General features: G+C 62.2%; 1 protein-coding gene across 2 annotated transcripts; it reads left to right on the top strand.

The window, feature by feature from the left end:
• Nucleotides 1-351: 351 nt before the first annotated feature.
• Nucleotides 352-14,497, top strand: MYL10 (myosin light chain 10). Of its 2 annotated transcripts, XM_045047906.1 has the most exons (8): nt 369-939; nt 4,594-4,682; nt 7,028-7,120; nt 7,563-7,638; nt 8,478-8,582; nt 11,671-11,749; nt 13,894-13,942; nt 14,244-14,497. In XM_045047906.1, exons 2-8 carry the CDS (start codon nt 4,680-4,682, stop codon nt 14,340-14,342), a joined length of 504 nt encoding a protein of 167 aa, XP_044903841.1. In that variant the 5' UTR covers nt 369-939; nt 4,594-4,679; the 3' UTR covers nt 14,343-14,497. The 2 variants fall into 2 exon arrangements, with proteins under 2 accessions (XP_044903842.1, XP_044903841.1); XM_045047907.1 differs by lacking the exon at nt 7,028-7,120 and having other exon boundaries at nt 352-4,682.
• The last annotated feature ends 360 nt before the right edge of the window (nt 14,498-14,857 follow it).

Here is a 14,857-nt window from a genome sequence, read left to right as displayed (position 1 = left end):
GCTGAGAGCCCCGTGCTTCCGCTGCTGGACCCCCGAATTGTCTCGGCTGTGGCCTGGTCCCCAGGCCAGCCCCGTCCACATCTGAAGCCACCTGGGTCTGAGAAAGGAGATGTGAGCATGAGGGAAGGGTCTCCCGCACGCGGTCCGTCGGTCAGGGGGCCTGGATTCCGCTCCTCGCTTCTCACCACCCCCCACCTCCTTATCACCTCCTCAGTAATGAAATCAGAGATGGGGCAGAGGGGCAGTTCCCCGCCACCCCCCACCCCCGCACCTCCGAGACTCTCCACATTTAGCTCTAGGAGGCGGGGCTCCTTGAGGACGATCCTCCCCGCTCGGAATCCAGAATAAAGCTGGCATTGAGCCAGGGGCCTCCACCACGTGCTGCTGGCATGGTAGCCTGAAACTCAAAGTGCGCCCGGACTCACTTCCGGGGGCCCCACCGCGTGCCCTTTCTGGCCCGTCCAAGGCAGCATGGCTCCCCGGGCTCCCCCATCCCTCCTCCCGAGGGACCGGGGCCAGCGCGTGGGTCAGGCCAGGCCAGCCCAACCCCCTGGAGTTAATATTTCAGGCAGGACCCGGACTTAGAGCCGATGAGCTGTGTTCTCCCTCTTACCCCAAAGGAAATCGCCTTTTTTGCACTGTCAACTCCCTAATTACCAGATGGGACGACCGAGGTTTTGAAGACAATTAGGGGGAGGTCTGTCTTTTCCCAAACGCCCCGGTGTCCCCTCCACCCCAGGCCCGCCCCTGTCTGGAGCCTTCCTCTAATTTGGAGCCACTTAGAGAAGACAAGGAAACCTTTAAAGCTAAGAAGAATGTCTCCCGGAATGCCTCCTGCCTGTTTTATAGCTGTGGTGGAGCGGCCGGCAGACGCACTCACTCTGCAGAAGCACGAACGATGCATCCTGTTCAAGGGGCCTGTGGCTACGGCATCCTGCTGTAAAAATAGCTGCGGGTTTGATGGGCGAAGAGGGGAGAACGGGGCGGGATTCTCTGCCCAGCGGGCCAGGAGTCACCCTAACCCAGAAGAGGGAGCCTCCAAGCCAGGTCTGGGAACTCTCTGCCCGGTCCCGTTTGGGTCACCTCTGGGCGGTTCGGCCACCACCTCTGAGCAGCCCTGGCCCCCCTCTGCTCCCCTCCCCTGCCTGACCCTGGCCTCTCACATTATACGCCTTCATATCTGGCCACCCCTGTGGGTGCCCTGGAATGTTCTACACATCCACCTGCTCTTCTCACAGAGCGATGAGAACGCCCATTGTGTCCTCATCCTTCAGGGCCCAGTGTGATGGACCCCAGCCCACGGTGCCTCCCCTGGGGAAAGGCACTCTGTCTGGGCCCCTTCACTCCTGGAGCCACACTGGTTTTGTTTTATTTTATTTTATTTTTTCACCTCTGTGTCTGCCATGCTCAGCATTCAATAAGTACTCCATAAATATTTGATGAGTGAATGAGTAAACTTGGCACACATCGTCTGACACTTGCTAAAATAATTCAGACCCAGGGATTGCAAAGGATGCGTTTTTAGCCCCCGCAGAACGCCAGTGTAGGGCCACGGTCGCTCGTCAGTGAGTGTTTGCCAATTTGAGTTGCCTTTGCTTGGGGAAGCGGTGAGTTCCCCGTGACAGATGGTGTGCAAGCAAGGGCCACCCGAGTCTGCAAGGGACACTCGGCATCGAGCAGGGCTCGATGGGCTCGACTGAGAGGGCCAGTGACGCCCCACATGGAAGATTATGCATGAACAACCCCTGCGAGCGTGTTTCTGAGCCCCCACTGTGCTCTTAGGGGCCAGGTGGCCGGAGGCCAAGGAGCAATGATAGCAAGGCCCCAAGGCCAAGGGAAAGGTGGGTAGTCGCTGATCTGAAGAGTAGAGGGCAGAGAGAAGCAGTGATTCTAGTGGGAGAGGGAGGGAAATCTGGGAAGGCTTCTGGGAGGAGGTGAGAGGTGATGGAAAGTGGGGGGATGGAGGTGCGGCTGGGGAGGGAACATGTTCCACGGTCAAAGGCGGGGAGGAAGGAGACTTTGCAAAGTGGTGAAGGCCAGGTGGCGGCGGGCCGGGATGGGGGCCCGGGAGGCCGAGGACAGCCGGCTAGCCACGAAACGTTAGAGGGCAGAGTTAGGGGTGAGAAGTGACAAGGCGAGGTCACCTGGCCCACTTTGTGGCGTGAGTGACAGCTGTCACCCTGCAGGGGGAAGGCCAAGTCCAAAGGCAGCTGGTGCCTTTCAAGCTCCCTTTCAGGTTTGGTGGCTCCCGGGACCGTGAGTTGCGCTCTGGAAAGCGGGGTGCTCTTCGCAGGGGGCTAAGTACTCCTCTGACTTCCCCGGGCCGACCCGGGATTCCAGTTCTGTGGCTGCTCACTCCCAGGAGGCCCCTGGCTGGCAGCACAGACCCCTCAGCGGTCTCTCCGACCGCCCCCCCCCAGAACTGGCCATCATCCCAGGGTCAGCTGGGCCAAACAGTGTGACCCAGCAACGACAATAGACGCGCCCCAGCCTCACCTGGCTGACGAGGCCGTGCGTTTTGTCAGCGCGGGGGATCTGCCTTCCAAACCCCGCCCTTGATTCCAGAGGCCACCTCCTTTGTGTGGCACCCCGCGGCCCAGTGGCAGCTTCTCGGGGGCCAGACCGCTGGCACCACTTCTCCCCAGGGGAAACTGAGAGTCTAGGTGTTGCTGAGGGGATCGCCCAAAGACAGGGTGGAGCTCACAGCACCCCCTGCTCAGGGCACACTGCATGCCCGCCCCCTCCCCACTCCCCTGCTCGCCCCAGGGACAAACCTTCCCCAGCCACCTCTCCCGCGAGTTTTCAGTCTCCACCGGATTTCTGATCAGCTCTCCCTCCTTTCGTAACATGGAGAAGGAGGCCAGGGAAGGAAAACATCAGAACTAGTTTGCTAAGCGCTTGTGACCTCTGTTGTGACTTATCCACATCTCACTGCGATTCCGTCTCGCACTTCCTTCCTCCTGGCAGGCTGGGTGGGTGGCTCTCCGCTCACTCAGGACCGTCCTGAGCCCTCCGGAGCCCCTCTGCGGTCCTGGGTGGTGATCCCCAGAGGCAGGAGCTTAGGGGCGTCGAGCCCTTGCATGAGGAGGCCTCCAGCCAGCAGGAAGCAGGTGGTACAAAGCCCCAGATGGCAAGTATCTCCCTGCTCAGCAAGCCCAGGGCCAGGCAGCCCCAGGGCCAGGCTCGTGGACCCGGCAAGGAAAGGGGGCTCCCGTGTAGCAGGTGCAGACGGTGGCCACCGGCCCCTCCACGTGGACCCAGAAAGGGGCAGGCCCCTCGCCACACTTACCCAGCCCATCTCCCGCAGCAGTCTCGGCAGGACGGGGACCTGAACCCCAGGGTTCTTCACCCCAGCCTACTGAACACCTGCGGGGCGTGTGGTTGGTCCCTGCCAGGGGACAGCATGGCAGTCCTGGCCCCAGATCAGGGTGGAGGATTACGTCAGAGGTCTCAGGGAGGTCAGGGAGGTGAGCATTGGGATGGGCAGAACCTTCCAGAAGCACCCTTCTGGAACGACTAGAAAGAGAGACTCATCCTGGCACCACCACTTATCGGCCTTGGATGAGTGACTTTACCCCGTGTGAGCCTCAGTTTCCTCACCTGGAAAATGGGGCGAGGATTCACTGGGAGGACACGTTTTAGAACATGGCCGGCCCTTCTGTGTTTTATAAATGTTAGCTACTCATCACATCCCCTCCCCCAAGGCAGGGATCAGCCGTACTGGGGCCCGGAGGCCTGGAGACCAGCTCCGGGGACAGTTAAGCTGTGCAGTGCCTGGAGACGGGTGGGCTCACTGCCTGAGCCCAGCAATGCCGGCCCTGGCAGCCGATCAGACGTGGTGGGTCCCACATGGGAGCTAACTTGGCCGGGCAGACGGGGGCTGCCGGGCTGCCCTGGACACATGGGGGCCTGCCAGGGGCAGGTGCGGACTCGGCTTGGCCCATCTCCTGGAGAATCCTTGGGCGGGGTCGGGCCTGGTGGAGATGGGCCACATCCGGGGGTATGTCTGGCCAGAGAGGAATGGGGATCTGATTTTCCAGTTCTCCCCCGTCTCCCCCTCTCTCCACTTTTCTTTTGTCCGTCTCTTTGCGTTTTCAGCTCCCTGGACATTGTCGACAGACGGAGGGCTGGAGCGGGCAATGGTAGCACTGATGACCACGAGGCAGCAGTCGTCTTGGCTGAGGGGCCTTGTGGGTCAGGCTGAGGCAGAAACCCTCTCCCCAGGCTGACGGGGGTGACACGTGCTTGCCTGCCACTTTTCGCCGGGGGTTGGTGACCCACTGAGAGGCACATAGCTCAAGGGGGTGGGCCATGTTGCAGCCCTGAGTTTCCCCAGCTGGTGCGGGGTGGCCCTGCCTTGGAAGTTCTCCTGACCTCAAATGGCCCGAGGCCAAGTCCTCCCAGCTAGTTCCAGGCCTCAACATGCTGTGTGTCCTCGGCCAAGTGCCCCTTCCTGGGCCTTTGTCCCTCGGGTGCAGAGATCCGGTTGGCCCAGTATAGGCGGAGATCCTGTGGTTTGACCCACCCACTCCGAGTGGCCCCAGACAGGTGCCTGGCAGGGAGGCCTTCATCCTGTCCTTTGTCACCTTCCAGACTGTTGTCCGGATCTGGAGCACTATTTAAAGAGCCTTCCCTGAGAACCCCCAGTGCTGCTGCGTCGAGAGGGAGCACTCCAGACCATGGTAGGCTGGGGCTGCCCTGCCTCCTGACCCTGACCTCATTCCTCAACTCTGACCTCATCCTGTGACCTTGATTTCATTTGTGACTCTGACCTTCACCTCATGCCTGAACTCACCCTGACCTTGACCTTGCTCCTCTCACTGACATCCTTGACCTTGACCTCATGTGCCTGGTCCTGACCTTTTCTTCACCCTTGATGTTGTCCCTGCACCTGGCCCACCCTGGACGGTCCTTAACGGGTGGCCAGTCTATCCACGTAGGTCCTGATCTGGGTCTCTGCTTCCTGGACTTGGTGGGGGCTGCTGAGTTGAAGCTGCAGGGGTGGGGGATAGGAACGAGGAAGAGGAGGGCAGAGGAAGGAGGGGAGGGGGCTAGGCTTAGAGGTTTCATGGCAGAAGCAGGGCTCTGCTCCCATTGACAGAGGACATGGTTCCTGGGGGGTCGGGGTTGATATTCCAGGATAGCCTGGGTCCCATGCACACTGGCATGGGGCCTGTCCTGCTGCCCTCCCCCTGTCCCTGTCTCCAGCCCCTTGGGTGTCCCTACAGGGTCTCAACAGCACCGCTATTTCAGGTCTCTGTGTCTCACACCTTCGATCTTCCTCTTGGCCTGAGAACTTGGACCCGGCTGTCAAGCCTCAGCTCAGAAGCCACCCCCTCCGGGAGGTCTGCCCTGAGTGGCCCAGTGGCCCAGGGGCTTCTCTGTGTCCTCAGTGTCTGCCTCTCCCTCTATCGCTCTCCACTGATCACCTGTCTCCCGGCTGGACTGGGGGCTCCTTGGGGACAAGACAGGGCCTGATTCAGCTCTGGGTCCCTGGGACTGGGCACAAGGCTTGGCTGGAGGTCAGCAGGTGCCTAATAAATGTCCCGATGCTCGGAAGGAGGCATTACCTTGGTTTCATAAATGGGGACACTGAGACTCAGAGAAGGCCACTGATTTTCTCAATATCACGGGGCTGTGAGCAGCAGAGCCAGGATTAGAACTCAGGTCCGGTGACCCCCTTCTGCCCCGAGGTGTTCCGTTCAGAAGATTTTTTATTTTCTAGGGGTACAGTGCAAAAGGCAAATTCCAAGACAGCTGGGCTGGCCGGGGTCCCAGCTGGGAGATCAGAAGGCAGGTCAGGGCTCTGGGGCTCAGGGTCCCGTCTCCTCTTGGGGGTTCTGGAAGAGGGCCCGGCACACAGTGGGGCGACGTTCCACAAGAGGGACATGAAAGGCTGGCTGAGGCAGGGATGGGGGAAGCCAAGGTCGAGGGCAGGTCTGAGAAGAGAAAGGGCAGAATATCCCACAGACGGAAGTGATTGTTTTTTATTAATCAGAGGGAAATGTATATGTAATTATGCGAGATGAGCTCCTCAGGGAGGTTCCTTTCTTTATGATGTCTGAAGGGATTTATAAATATTACAGAGGTTTTACAGCATCATAACGTCCTGGCTACCCTGCCAGCCCCCTTTCAAAGGATTAGTGGAGACAAAGCACCCAGTAAAAGCTAATTATAAGTCAGCCTGGGAGCCGGAGGGGGAGTGGGGGTGGGGGCGGGGTGGGGGTGGGGGGAAGGAGCGAGCTCGGGGAGGGGAGACCACACAGGGGCTGGGGTGCAGGGGGAGCCCACGCTCTGGGGTGGGGTAGGCAGGGGGCTTGGCACGGAGGGCGGTGCCCGCTGAGATGGAGGCGGGGGCTGGGGGTGGGGGGCTGGGGGCGGGAAGCCGCTGTCCGTGGGGACCCCGCCTTCCCCCTCCCGGGCTGTCCTTGCTCGACCGACCGCCAGCCAAGCCTGAGCCCCGGTGATGGCTGCTGAGGGAAAAGCCCCCTGGGGGAATCTCGGGGACCCAAAGGTTTCAGGGAATGCGTAGCAGTGGGCTCTCGGGCCCCTGACATCCTGAAAGAAGCAAGTGGAGGCAGGAAGGCTGGCCGGAGACCCTCCCCGTGGGTGGCCGCCTGCGCTACCTGCTGCGGAGATGGGCCCTGAGCTCTGGGCAGCCGTTTCCCGACGGATCCGCACTCTGAGCCGGGCCCTGGGTGGGCGCAGGGGAGCCCGCAGATGGGATGGACACAGGGAGCCGTGGCCGGACGGTGTCCTCTCTGCTGTCCTGCCTGGGTCTCCCCCCACCAGCTCAGGAAGCCACTGACTGGCCCGTGGGGTGGGGAGGGGGCCCCCAGGCCCCTGGCCTCAGTGGATCCGCAAGGCTTCCTCAGGAGCCCTGTCTGTCTGCTACACCCCGCAGCCGGGGGTGGCCGTGTCGTTGGGGACCGTGACACTCTGGGAGGTGGGACGAAAGGGCGGGCCGGGTGCTTGGCTGACCTCCAGAGGAAGGGTTTCTGCAATGCCCCCCGCTGGCATCTCACAGGCACCGAGAAGGGCCCGCAAGAGAGCGGAGGGCGGAGCCAGCTCCAATGTCTTCTCCATGTTTGATCAGTCCCAGATCCAGGAGTTTAAAGAGGTTGGTCAGTGCCCTCTGGGGCCACCGGGAGGGTTAATGCCACGCACGGAAAGCACCCATGGGGCCAGCGAGGCCTGGGTCGCCCTCAGTCCCTGGGGGTGATGATGTCACCCTTCTCAGGGGCCACCCCGGTGCCCCTCCCCGTCTAGAGGTGTGACTTGTCTTCCTTGGGCAGCCCCCGCCCCTCCTTTGCTTGCTGTGTGACCTCGGGAGAGTCCTTCTGCTCTCTGAGCCTCAGTTTCCCTCTCTGTAAAATGGGGTTGCTGTGAGCGTGAGGGGGAGGGACGGGCGTGGCGCCCGGCACGCAGCGGGAGCAGAGTGGGTTAGCCGACGCTCTCTGGCTGGTGCCATCTGAGCCGGGACAGCAGCCGGCTGGAGGGGTCTGTGGAGCCCGGGCTCAGGTGGGTGGGTTGCTGGCCGTTCAGTACCCACGTCTCACCAGGCCTTCACCATCATGGACCAGAACCGGGATGGCTTCATCGACAAGGAGGACCTGAGAGACACCTTTGCTGCCTTGGGTGCGTGACCAGCAGCTGTAGAGGCTCTGGGCTTGGGGTGGAACCGAGCCCAGCCCTTCCGGGAGGAGGGGGCGGCTGGGGACAACAGGGGCTTGGGTGCCATCGGGGGGCAGGGGAGGGGCAGCCAGTGCCTGGAAGGTTGGTGGGGGGGGGGGCTCCTTCAGGTGCGGGAATGGCCCTTGCAAAGGCCTGGCCTGGAAGGCCCAGGTGGGGTCAGGGGTCAAGAGAGCAGTGGGGGATGCTGGGGCAAGAGGCTGGACACGTCCGCAGGACTCAAGGCTGCCCGGCTTTGGTTACCAGGGGAGGGTTTTGCACCTCTAAGGGCCCAGGGAGAGGCCTTCAGGCATGAATGGGATGGGGGTCAGGCCGGGGGGAGAGGGCATAACCAAGTCCCGTCTGAACTGAACTTGGAGCTCCTGGAGATGTGACTGTCCGCTGGGACCATGGGGAACCCGAGTCCCCCACCTCCAGTTGACCTCATCCCGGGGCCCATGAGCCCCGAGGCCCAGGTCTTCCGGCCTCTATGCACCTGGGCTCCACCTTCTTTGGGCCTCAGTTCCTTCATCTGCAAAATGGGGATAATCACCAACTGGTTCTCCTTTCTAAGGAGGCTGAGGTGGTGGCGGGAGTGGGGGAGGCTGGGAGCGCTGACTGTGGCTGAATGTGTCGCCCTTCCTGAGGTCCCCGGGCAGGTAGGCAGGGCCTGAGGACAGCTGAGCTGGGAGACCCTGTCCTGAGCTCCCTGGTCCTGAGCTCTGCTCTCCTGGAACTGCCTGCAGGCAGGGGCCCCTCTGTCCCTCATTATGCTCCTGGGTGTCCCCCCTCCTCCCCTCCTCCAGGCCGCATCAACGTGAAGAACGAGGAGCTGGAGGCCATGGTGAAGGAGGCCCCCGGGCCCATCAACTTCACCGTCTTCCTGACCATGTTCGGGGAGAAGCTGAAGGGTGAGTGAGGCCCTGGGTGGCCCCGGGGAGCGGCTGGGCCGCCTGGTCCTGTGTGCGGACAGCTGGGAGCGAGGTGTAGCCCCCAGACGCCAGCCCCCTGGGTGCACACACCCCACCCCAGGGGCCTCTACACCACAGAGTAGCGGTAACTGTAATAACACCCGCCTGCAGGGCTGGGGGTGGGGGGCGCCAACGGGACAGTTTTGTGAGAAAACCCTCCGCCCACCATCAGGACGGGGCCCCAGCCCCGCTTCCCTACCCCCCGGGCTCGCTCGTCTTACCTGCTCTGCCTCATTACCCACTGCCGATGGGAGCAGGGGCACTGGAGGGGGTTCTGGAAGTTCCTGTGGCTGACCCCGGGGCTGGACAGGTCACTCACACAGCTTGCAGGGAAAGGATCAAGGGGCTGAGGGGTGTCACCACCCTTGCCCCGGGTGTCCCAGCATCAAAGTGGCGGGGGAGAGAACCTAACCACGGCTCCCAGCTCTTACCACCACACCCTGGGGTCAGGGCAACTCTGTCCCTTTCTCTCCGGGCCGCGGCGAGCTACCTTCCACCCCTCAGTAACATCTTCCTGGGCTGGAAGATTCTAGGGTCAGAAGGAATTGCCGGTCTGGGCTGTGGCTGCTCTGGGAGGTGAGCCTTGTCACCGCCCCCCCTCCCCCCCGCCAGGCTGCCTGATGCCCTCCCACTGACCCCCAGGGTGACCCCGGGCAAGTCTCGTCTGCTTTGCACCTCGGTTTTTTTGTCTGTAAAATGGGGTTGTGTTCGTTTCCTGAGGCCACTCTAGCTAATAACCACAAGCTGGTGGCTCGCAAAAGCAGCAACGTGTTTCTCAGTTGTGGAGTCTGGAAGCCCGACATCTGGCAAGAGGCTCTAGGGGAGATCCTGCCTCTGTGGCCACACTGCTCCTTCCTCTTCTGTCTGTCCGTCTCCCCCTGCCTTGAGCTCAGCAGGACACTTGTCACTGGATTTAGGGCCACCAGCCCAGGGTGATTTCCCATCTCAACATTTCCTTACATCTGCAAAGGCCCTTTTTCCAAGTAAGGTGACATTTCCAGGTTCCGGAGACGAGGACACGGGCGTATGTTCTGGGGGCCACCATCAACCCCACTGCAGGGGTGGACCCCCAGCAGCATCACAGATTGCGTCTGGCAAGAAATCATAATACCTTCATGGGCTGTGTCCTCCCAGAAGGTACAATCACCTCTACACACGCTGTCCTCACTGTCCTGCCTGATCCTGGAGCTAGAAGGTCAACAATTGACCTGTGACCTAACAGCCCCACCCTCCCACGGGTGGCGACGAGGAGACCGAGGGCCAGACATGGAGCCTGGGCCTGGCCCTCCTCCGGGACGGGAAGCCGTTAGGGGTTATTGCTGGAACTGGGCCCCAGGGGCTGGGCCCAGGGTCCGCTCTTGGGAAAGACACGCGTGACCCCGGCCAGTGATTCTGCGGGGAGGCCTGAAGTTCATGTCGTGCACGGCTGAGCTAACAGTTATGACCCAGGGCCAGGCGGGGCCAAGAGACTGCAGCTTTTTCTCATTTTTTGCGGGCGTGGCAGGACAGGGGTTCCATCTGAGCCTGTCATGTGAACTTGGCTGAGCCTGCACGCTTGGCCAGTGGTGGGGACAGGAGCCGGGGGCAAGGACAGGCACCGCCTCATCCTCTAATTGGGGCGCGGACACTTGGTCCCAACGGCCACTGCACCCCATCTGGTGGGGTTCGCAGTCCGCGGGGCAGAGAGCCTCTCTGGGAGGAGGGACAGGAGGATCGAGCTGTGGTCACTGTCCGGCCACTGGGCCTGAGCCCCGAGTAGCTGGTCCTCAGAAAAGTGAGCTGGAGCCACCTGCCCCTACTGCCGGGGCTCTTCAAAAACCCTGGGAGGCCGAGAGCTCCCACCAGCCCCCCACCATAATCCCTCGGGCACCCCTTCTCTGCTTTCGTGGCCAGGCTGTGAGGGCCTGGGGCTCTGCCCCAGCTGGACCCTGGGCTGAGCCTCCGGGCTGGGCACACGGGCTCCCCGCTGCCCTCCCCAGAGGAAGCCCACTGCCGTGCCCTCCATGAATCCCCAGGCCAGCACTCGGTCGCTCGGCCAGCCTCAGAGGCACCGAATGACCCGGACAGCAAGACTCCTGTCCTAGCAAGGCTCCAGTCTGCCGGGCAGGAGCCCAGAGCAGCACAACAAGTGAGGGCTCTGGAGTCCAAAGACCTGGCTTCTAACCCTCCCTCCCCTCATTAGTGGGAGCCTCAGGCAAGCGCAGAGCCCCCCTCTGCCTCAGTTTCCTCTTTGACAAACTGAGGACATCAATACCTACCCCACGGGGTGTCCTGGGGTTTCCATGAGATAAAATGGCACGGAGCACTCAGAGGTGTCTGTGACCGTGATCAATCCGTGTTTGACAAGATCTTTACCATTGACGACCCGTCTCTGTCAACTGATCCCGGGAGGCGGCAGCAACCACCATCCTTGCCTCCATTTCACTGGTGATGGAGCTGGGCCTCGAAGAAAGAAGGGGACGTCCCTGGGCTGCGGTGAGCAGGGTGGCAGTGTGGCGGAGGGCAAGGCGCTCAGGCAAGGGTCACCAGGTCGCCTGCCGTCATCCAGAAGCCGTGAGGCCTTGGGCGAGACCCCGAGTCTCTCTGGGCCTCAGTTTCCCCATCTGCACAACCGGGGGCTGGGCGTTCGACCCTGTTGCGGAAGTCGACACGCTTCTGATGCCACACCCGCGCCGCGGGGGTGGTCGAGCGGGGACTGCTCTGGCTGTGCCCCGCCCCCACCTCGCTAATCACGACCTCTGAGCTTCAGTTCCTCCGTCTCCAAAATCAGGCCAGCCGTCAGGAGGGGGAGGCATGAACCAAGTGCTCAGTTGGGGTGTCCACGCACCGCGGGGCAGGCCGCTCACAGCCCTTCCTGCTGCTCCCACTCCTCGCTTCTCAGGAGCCTCCCTTCTCTTGCTTCCACTGGGTCTGGCCCCCGCTCTGGAGGGGAGGAAGCCCCTCCACCCCCAGCCCTGCCCAGCCCTGGCCTGGCCTGGCCTCGTCACCCTAGCTAGCTCTCTCCCTGCCTTGTGTGTCCTGCTTCCAGGAACGGACCCAGAGGAGACCATTCTCCACGCCTTCAAGGTGTTTGACACCGAAGGGAAAGGTTTCGTCAAGGCTGATTTGTAAGTCCCCTCTGTCCTCCGTTCTGGGTTTTCTCTCCCCAGAGGCTCAGGTGATAAGTGAGCTGGAGTGAAGTCAGGCTGGATGGCGGCTCAGTGTCCTCCCGACCCGATGCTCAGGCACCGTGCGCCTGGGAGCCAGGAGGGCGCCACCCTGCCCAGCTGAGCCGTCACTCGATGTGCCCCTTCCCCTCTCTGGGCCTCAGTGTCCCCACTTCTGTGTGGAACTGTACGGGGAGTATGGAGTCACCAGGGGTGGGTTTCCCAGTGGCGAGAGGGAGTGGCAGTAGAGGGGGGCCTTGAAGGGCGACTATGGGTTGCCGAGGCTGGGGAAGGGAACATTCTAGATGCAGGAACACGGCGGTGAAAGGCCAGGGCTTGGCATTGCGAGTTTGGCCAGGGGGTGGCTGGACTCCGGGTCCACGTTGGGGGCATGGGAGAGCCTGAGGTGGAGTTAGATGGGGCGAGATGACCCCCAGCCTGGTGGAGGCAGGACGGGGTCACGGTCATCGCGAGGGTGGGCACAGAGGGGAGCCGATGGGTCGTTGAAACACCGGAGGCCAGTGCCAATAGGATCCAGGGTTCTGGGGAGAGGTATGGGGGAGGGGACACGGGAAGGGACCAGCTCAGCTGGGGACGCGCAGCGTGAGCGGCTGAGGGCAGCTGTCTGGCGGGCCACTGGGCTGGCATTGTAGAGGTGGGGGCTCAGACGCCCGCTATCCTCAGCCCAGCGAGAGCACTGGGCAGAGAACTAAGGGCTGGGGGCAAGGGCGGCCTGCCCAGGGATTAGGACACGGAACTGTCCCTGGGCGGTCCCTTCAGAGCCTCCAAGGTCTCTCTGGGCCTGTGGGTAACCCGGACACAGGCAAGTTTCCTCCCCAGGCACGGGCTTTCTGGCGGATTACTGTGATGCTTGAGGCCTTGACTTTGAGGCTAGATTTGCTGCCTGCTAGAATCATCACATAACAGGGGTGGGGGTGGGGGGCTGGGCAGTGGTGAAACAGGGAGGGTCTGTCTACTCTCACACCTTCTCACCGGCCCCCAGCCCCCAAAGTTGTGAGTCACATGCTCGCCAGGGGTAGACAAGGGGACGTTCAGGGTTCCTGCAGGCTGGGACCCTCTCCTTCACCCCTCCTCCAGGGGTCCACGGTTCCCACACCCATCTTGGGGGACCCCGGGAGGCACTGAGGGCGACCCCCGCGGTGGTCGGGATCCACCAGTGCGGGGCCAGGAACACCTTAGGGACCCAGTTTGGGAACCGAAGGCCCCACCCCCCGGGGTACCGGACCCGGAGGACGTGGCTGCCCGCCAGGCAGGCCACAGCAGAGGCTCTGCCAGCGACGGAGTCTGTGAACAGTCCCCAGCTCGGAGAGCTGGAAACTGTGACTGTCCCACAGTAACGTAAATAATGGAAAATGTGCGTCGGCCTTTAGCGGGCTTGCCATGCTGGCGCCACGGGACGCTTGGCGCTCGGGCCTGGGGTCCCTCCCCCGCCCGCCGTGTCCCCTGAGGGCCCATCTACTCCTGTCCTGCCCCACCTCCTGCTGCTCCTCTGGGCCCCGCGGACAGCTGCTCCCCAGGACCACCCAGGGACATGGGCCCCACCCGCCACCACAAATCCTTACCCTTCCTGAACCTCAGTTTCCCTTGGTGATGGGGGACCGCTGGCACTCACTTCCAGGGCCAGGAGGAGCAAATGAGACCCGGGCGGGACATGGGCTCAGCCCGACCCCTGGCTGAGCGCGACCAGCTTGTACTCTCGAAAGCCCCGTGTAGACGTCAGCCAGAGGCACCAGCTGGAATAGTGGTCCATCTAGAACCGAGAAAGAGGGGCTCCCCTCCCTGACCTGGAGGTTGATTATTACTGCATGATGGGACATCAGAGTGGGCCCTAAGGTCATGTCAGGGCCCCAAGTTCACTTCTTTTGGTCCCCGCCTGATGTGTGGAGGAGAGTGTGTGTTACAAAGGAGGAAACTGAGGCCGAGAGGCGAGGGGTCCACCCCAGGCGACACAGACATCTGGTTGGTGTCCTCCTGGGGCAGGGGTCCTCCCCACAGCCTGCCTGCCCTCATGACCCCCGGAACCTGCGCGTGCACGCCCGGGATGGCCCTTCCCCTGAACGTGGCCCTTCCTCTTCTTTGAGCAGCATCAAAGAGAAACTCATGACCCAGGCGGACCGGTTCAGTGAGGAGGAGGTAAGTGCGGGCTTTTCAGGGCTCCGCCCGCCCCGGGGCTGCTGATCTTTCTGGAAGGTGCGGGCCGGCCCCGGGCCCATCTCAGCAGCCCCTCCTCTGGAGATCGCTCTTCCTCAGATGCTGAGGTGATGACCCCCTTGGATGAGAACAAGGATGGGTGGGGGCGGCCGTGGGACCCCGGCCTCTGGGCCCTCCATCCCTGCCTCCAACCGCAGACAGGGGAGCGATGTTGTGCCCCACGGCCTCGGGTGACCCCCTGCTCCCGACCGTCATCCGGGCCGACTCCCTGCTCCTCCCCCAGGTCAAGCAGATGTTCGCGGCTTTCCCTCCAGACGTGTGTGGCAACCTGGACTACAGGAGCCTGTGCTACATCATCACCCATGGTGAAGAGAAGGACTAGGGGTCCAAGGGCCCCCCCCACCTTCAGAGGCGGCAAACACCGGCGGTGTTTCGGGGGTGGCCACTGGGGAGGCCCCGCAGCCAATGCGTGTAAAGAAAAGGCTCCCCTCGCCCCGTGGGCTGGGGGCAAAGCAAGAATAAATCGTGCAAACAAGGCCTGAGTTTTTGTGATTAATGTCCCGGTGGGGGAGAAAGCGAAACATTCCCGCGTTGTTGGTTTTTCCAAAATTTTTACTTCCCCAGCTTTGCTCAAATGTTCCTGATGAGCTGGTGTTTAGAGCTAATTGACAGTTTTAACGGTCCCCAGCTGGGCCACAGGACATTGCCTTCATTAATGGAGCTTTGGTTGGGCACCTAGGGCGGGCCAGACCCCGTGCCAGTCCGGGGGACACAGCAGAGGAGCAAGCCCTGTCCCTGAGCCAGAAGGCCACGCAGTGAGGAAGACAAGAATCGGGGTGGAGACACGGGGAGAGGGGTCGGAGCAGCCCAGAGGGGACCCGGCAGCTGGGAGCTGGG

Source organism: Felis catus, chromosome E3 (assembly GCF_018350175.1).
Source record: "Felis catus isolate Fca126 chromosome E3, F.catus_Fca126_mat1.0, whole genome shotgun sequence".
Taxonomy (NCBI): Eukaryota; Metazoa; Chordata; class Mammalia; order Carnivora; family Felidae; genus Felis; species Felis catus.
This window is presented reverse-complemented; position numbering and strand designations above follow the sequence as displayed.

Excerpts from the sequence above, each read along its gene's own strand:
- MYL10 (XM_045047906.1), top strand. Across the intron at positions 7,639-8,477 it reads AGACACCTTTGCTGCCTTGG|GCCGCATCAACGTGAAGAAC; the intron begins GTGCGTGACCAG and ends CCCCTCCTCCAG. Across the intron at positions 11,750-13,893 it reads GGTTTCGTCAAGGCTGATTT|CATCAAAGAGAAACTCATGA; the intron begins GTAAGTCCCCTC and ends TTCTTTGAGCAG.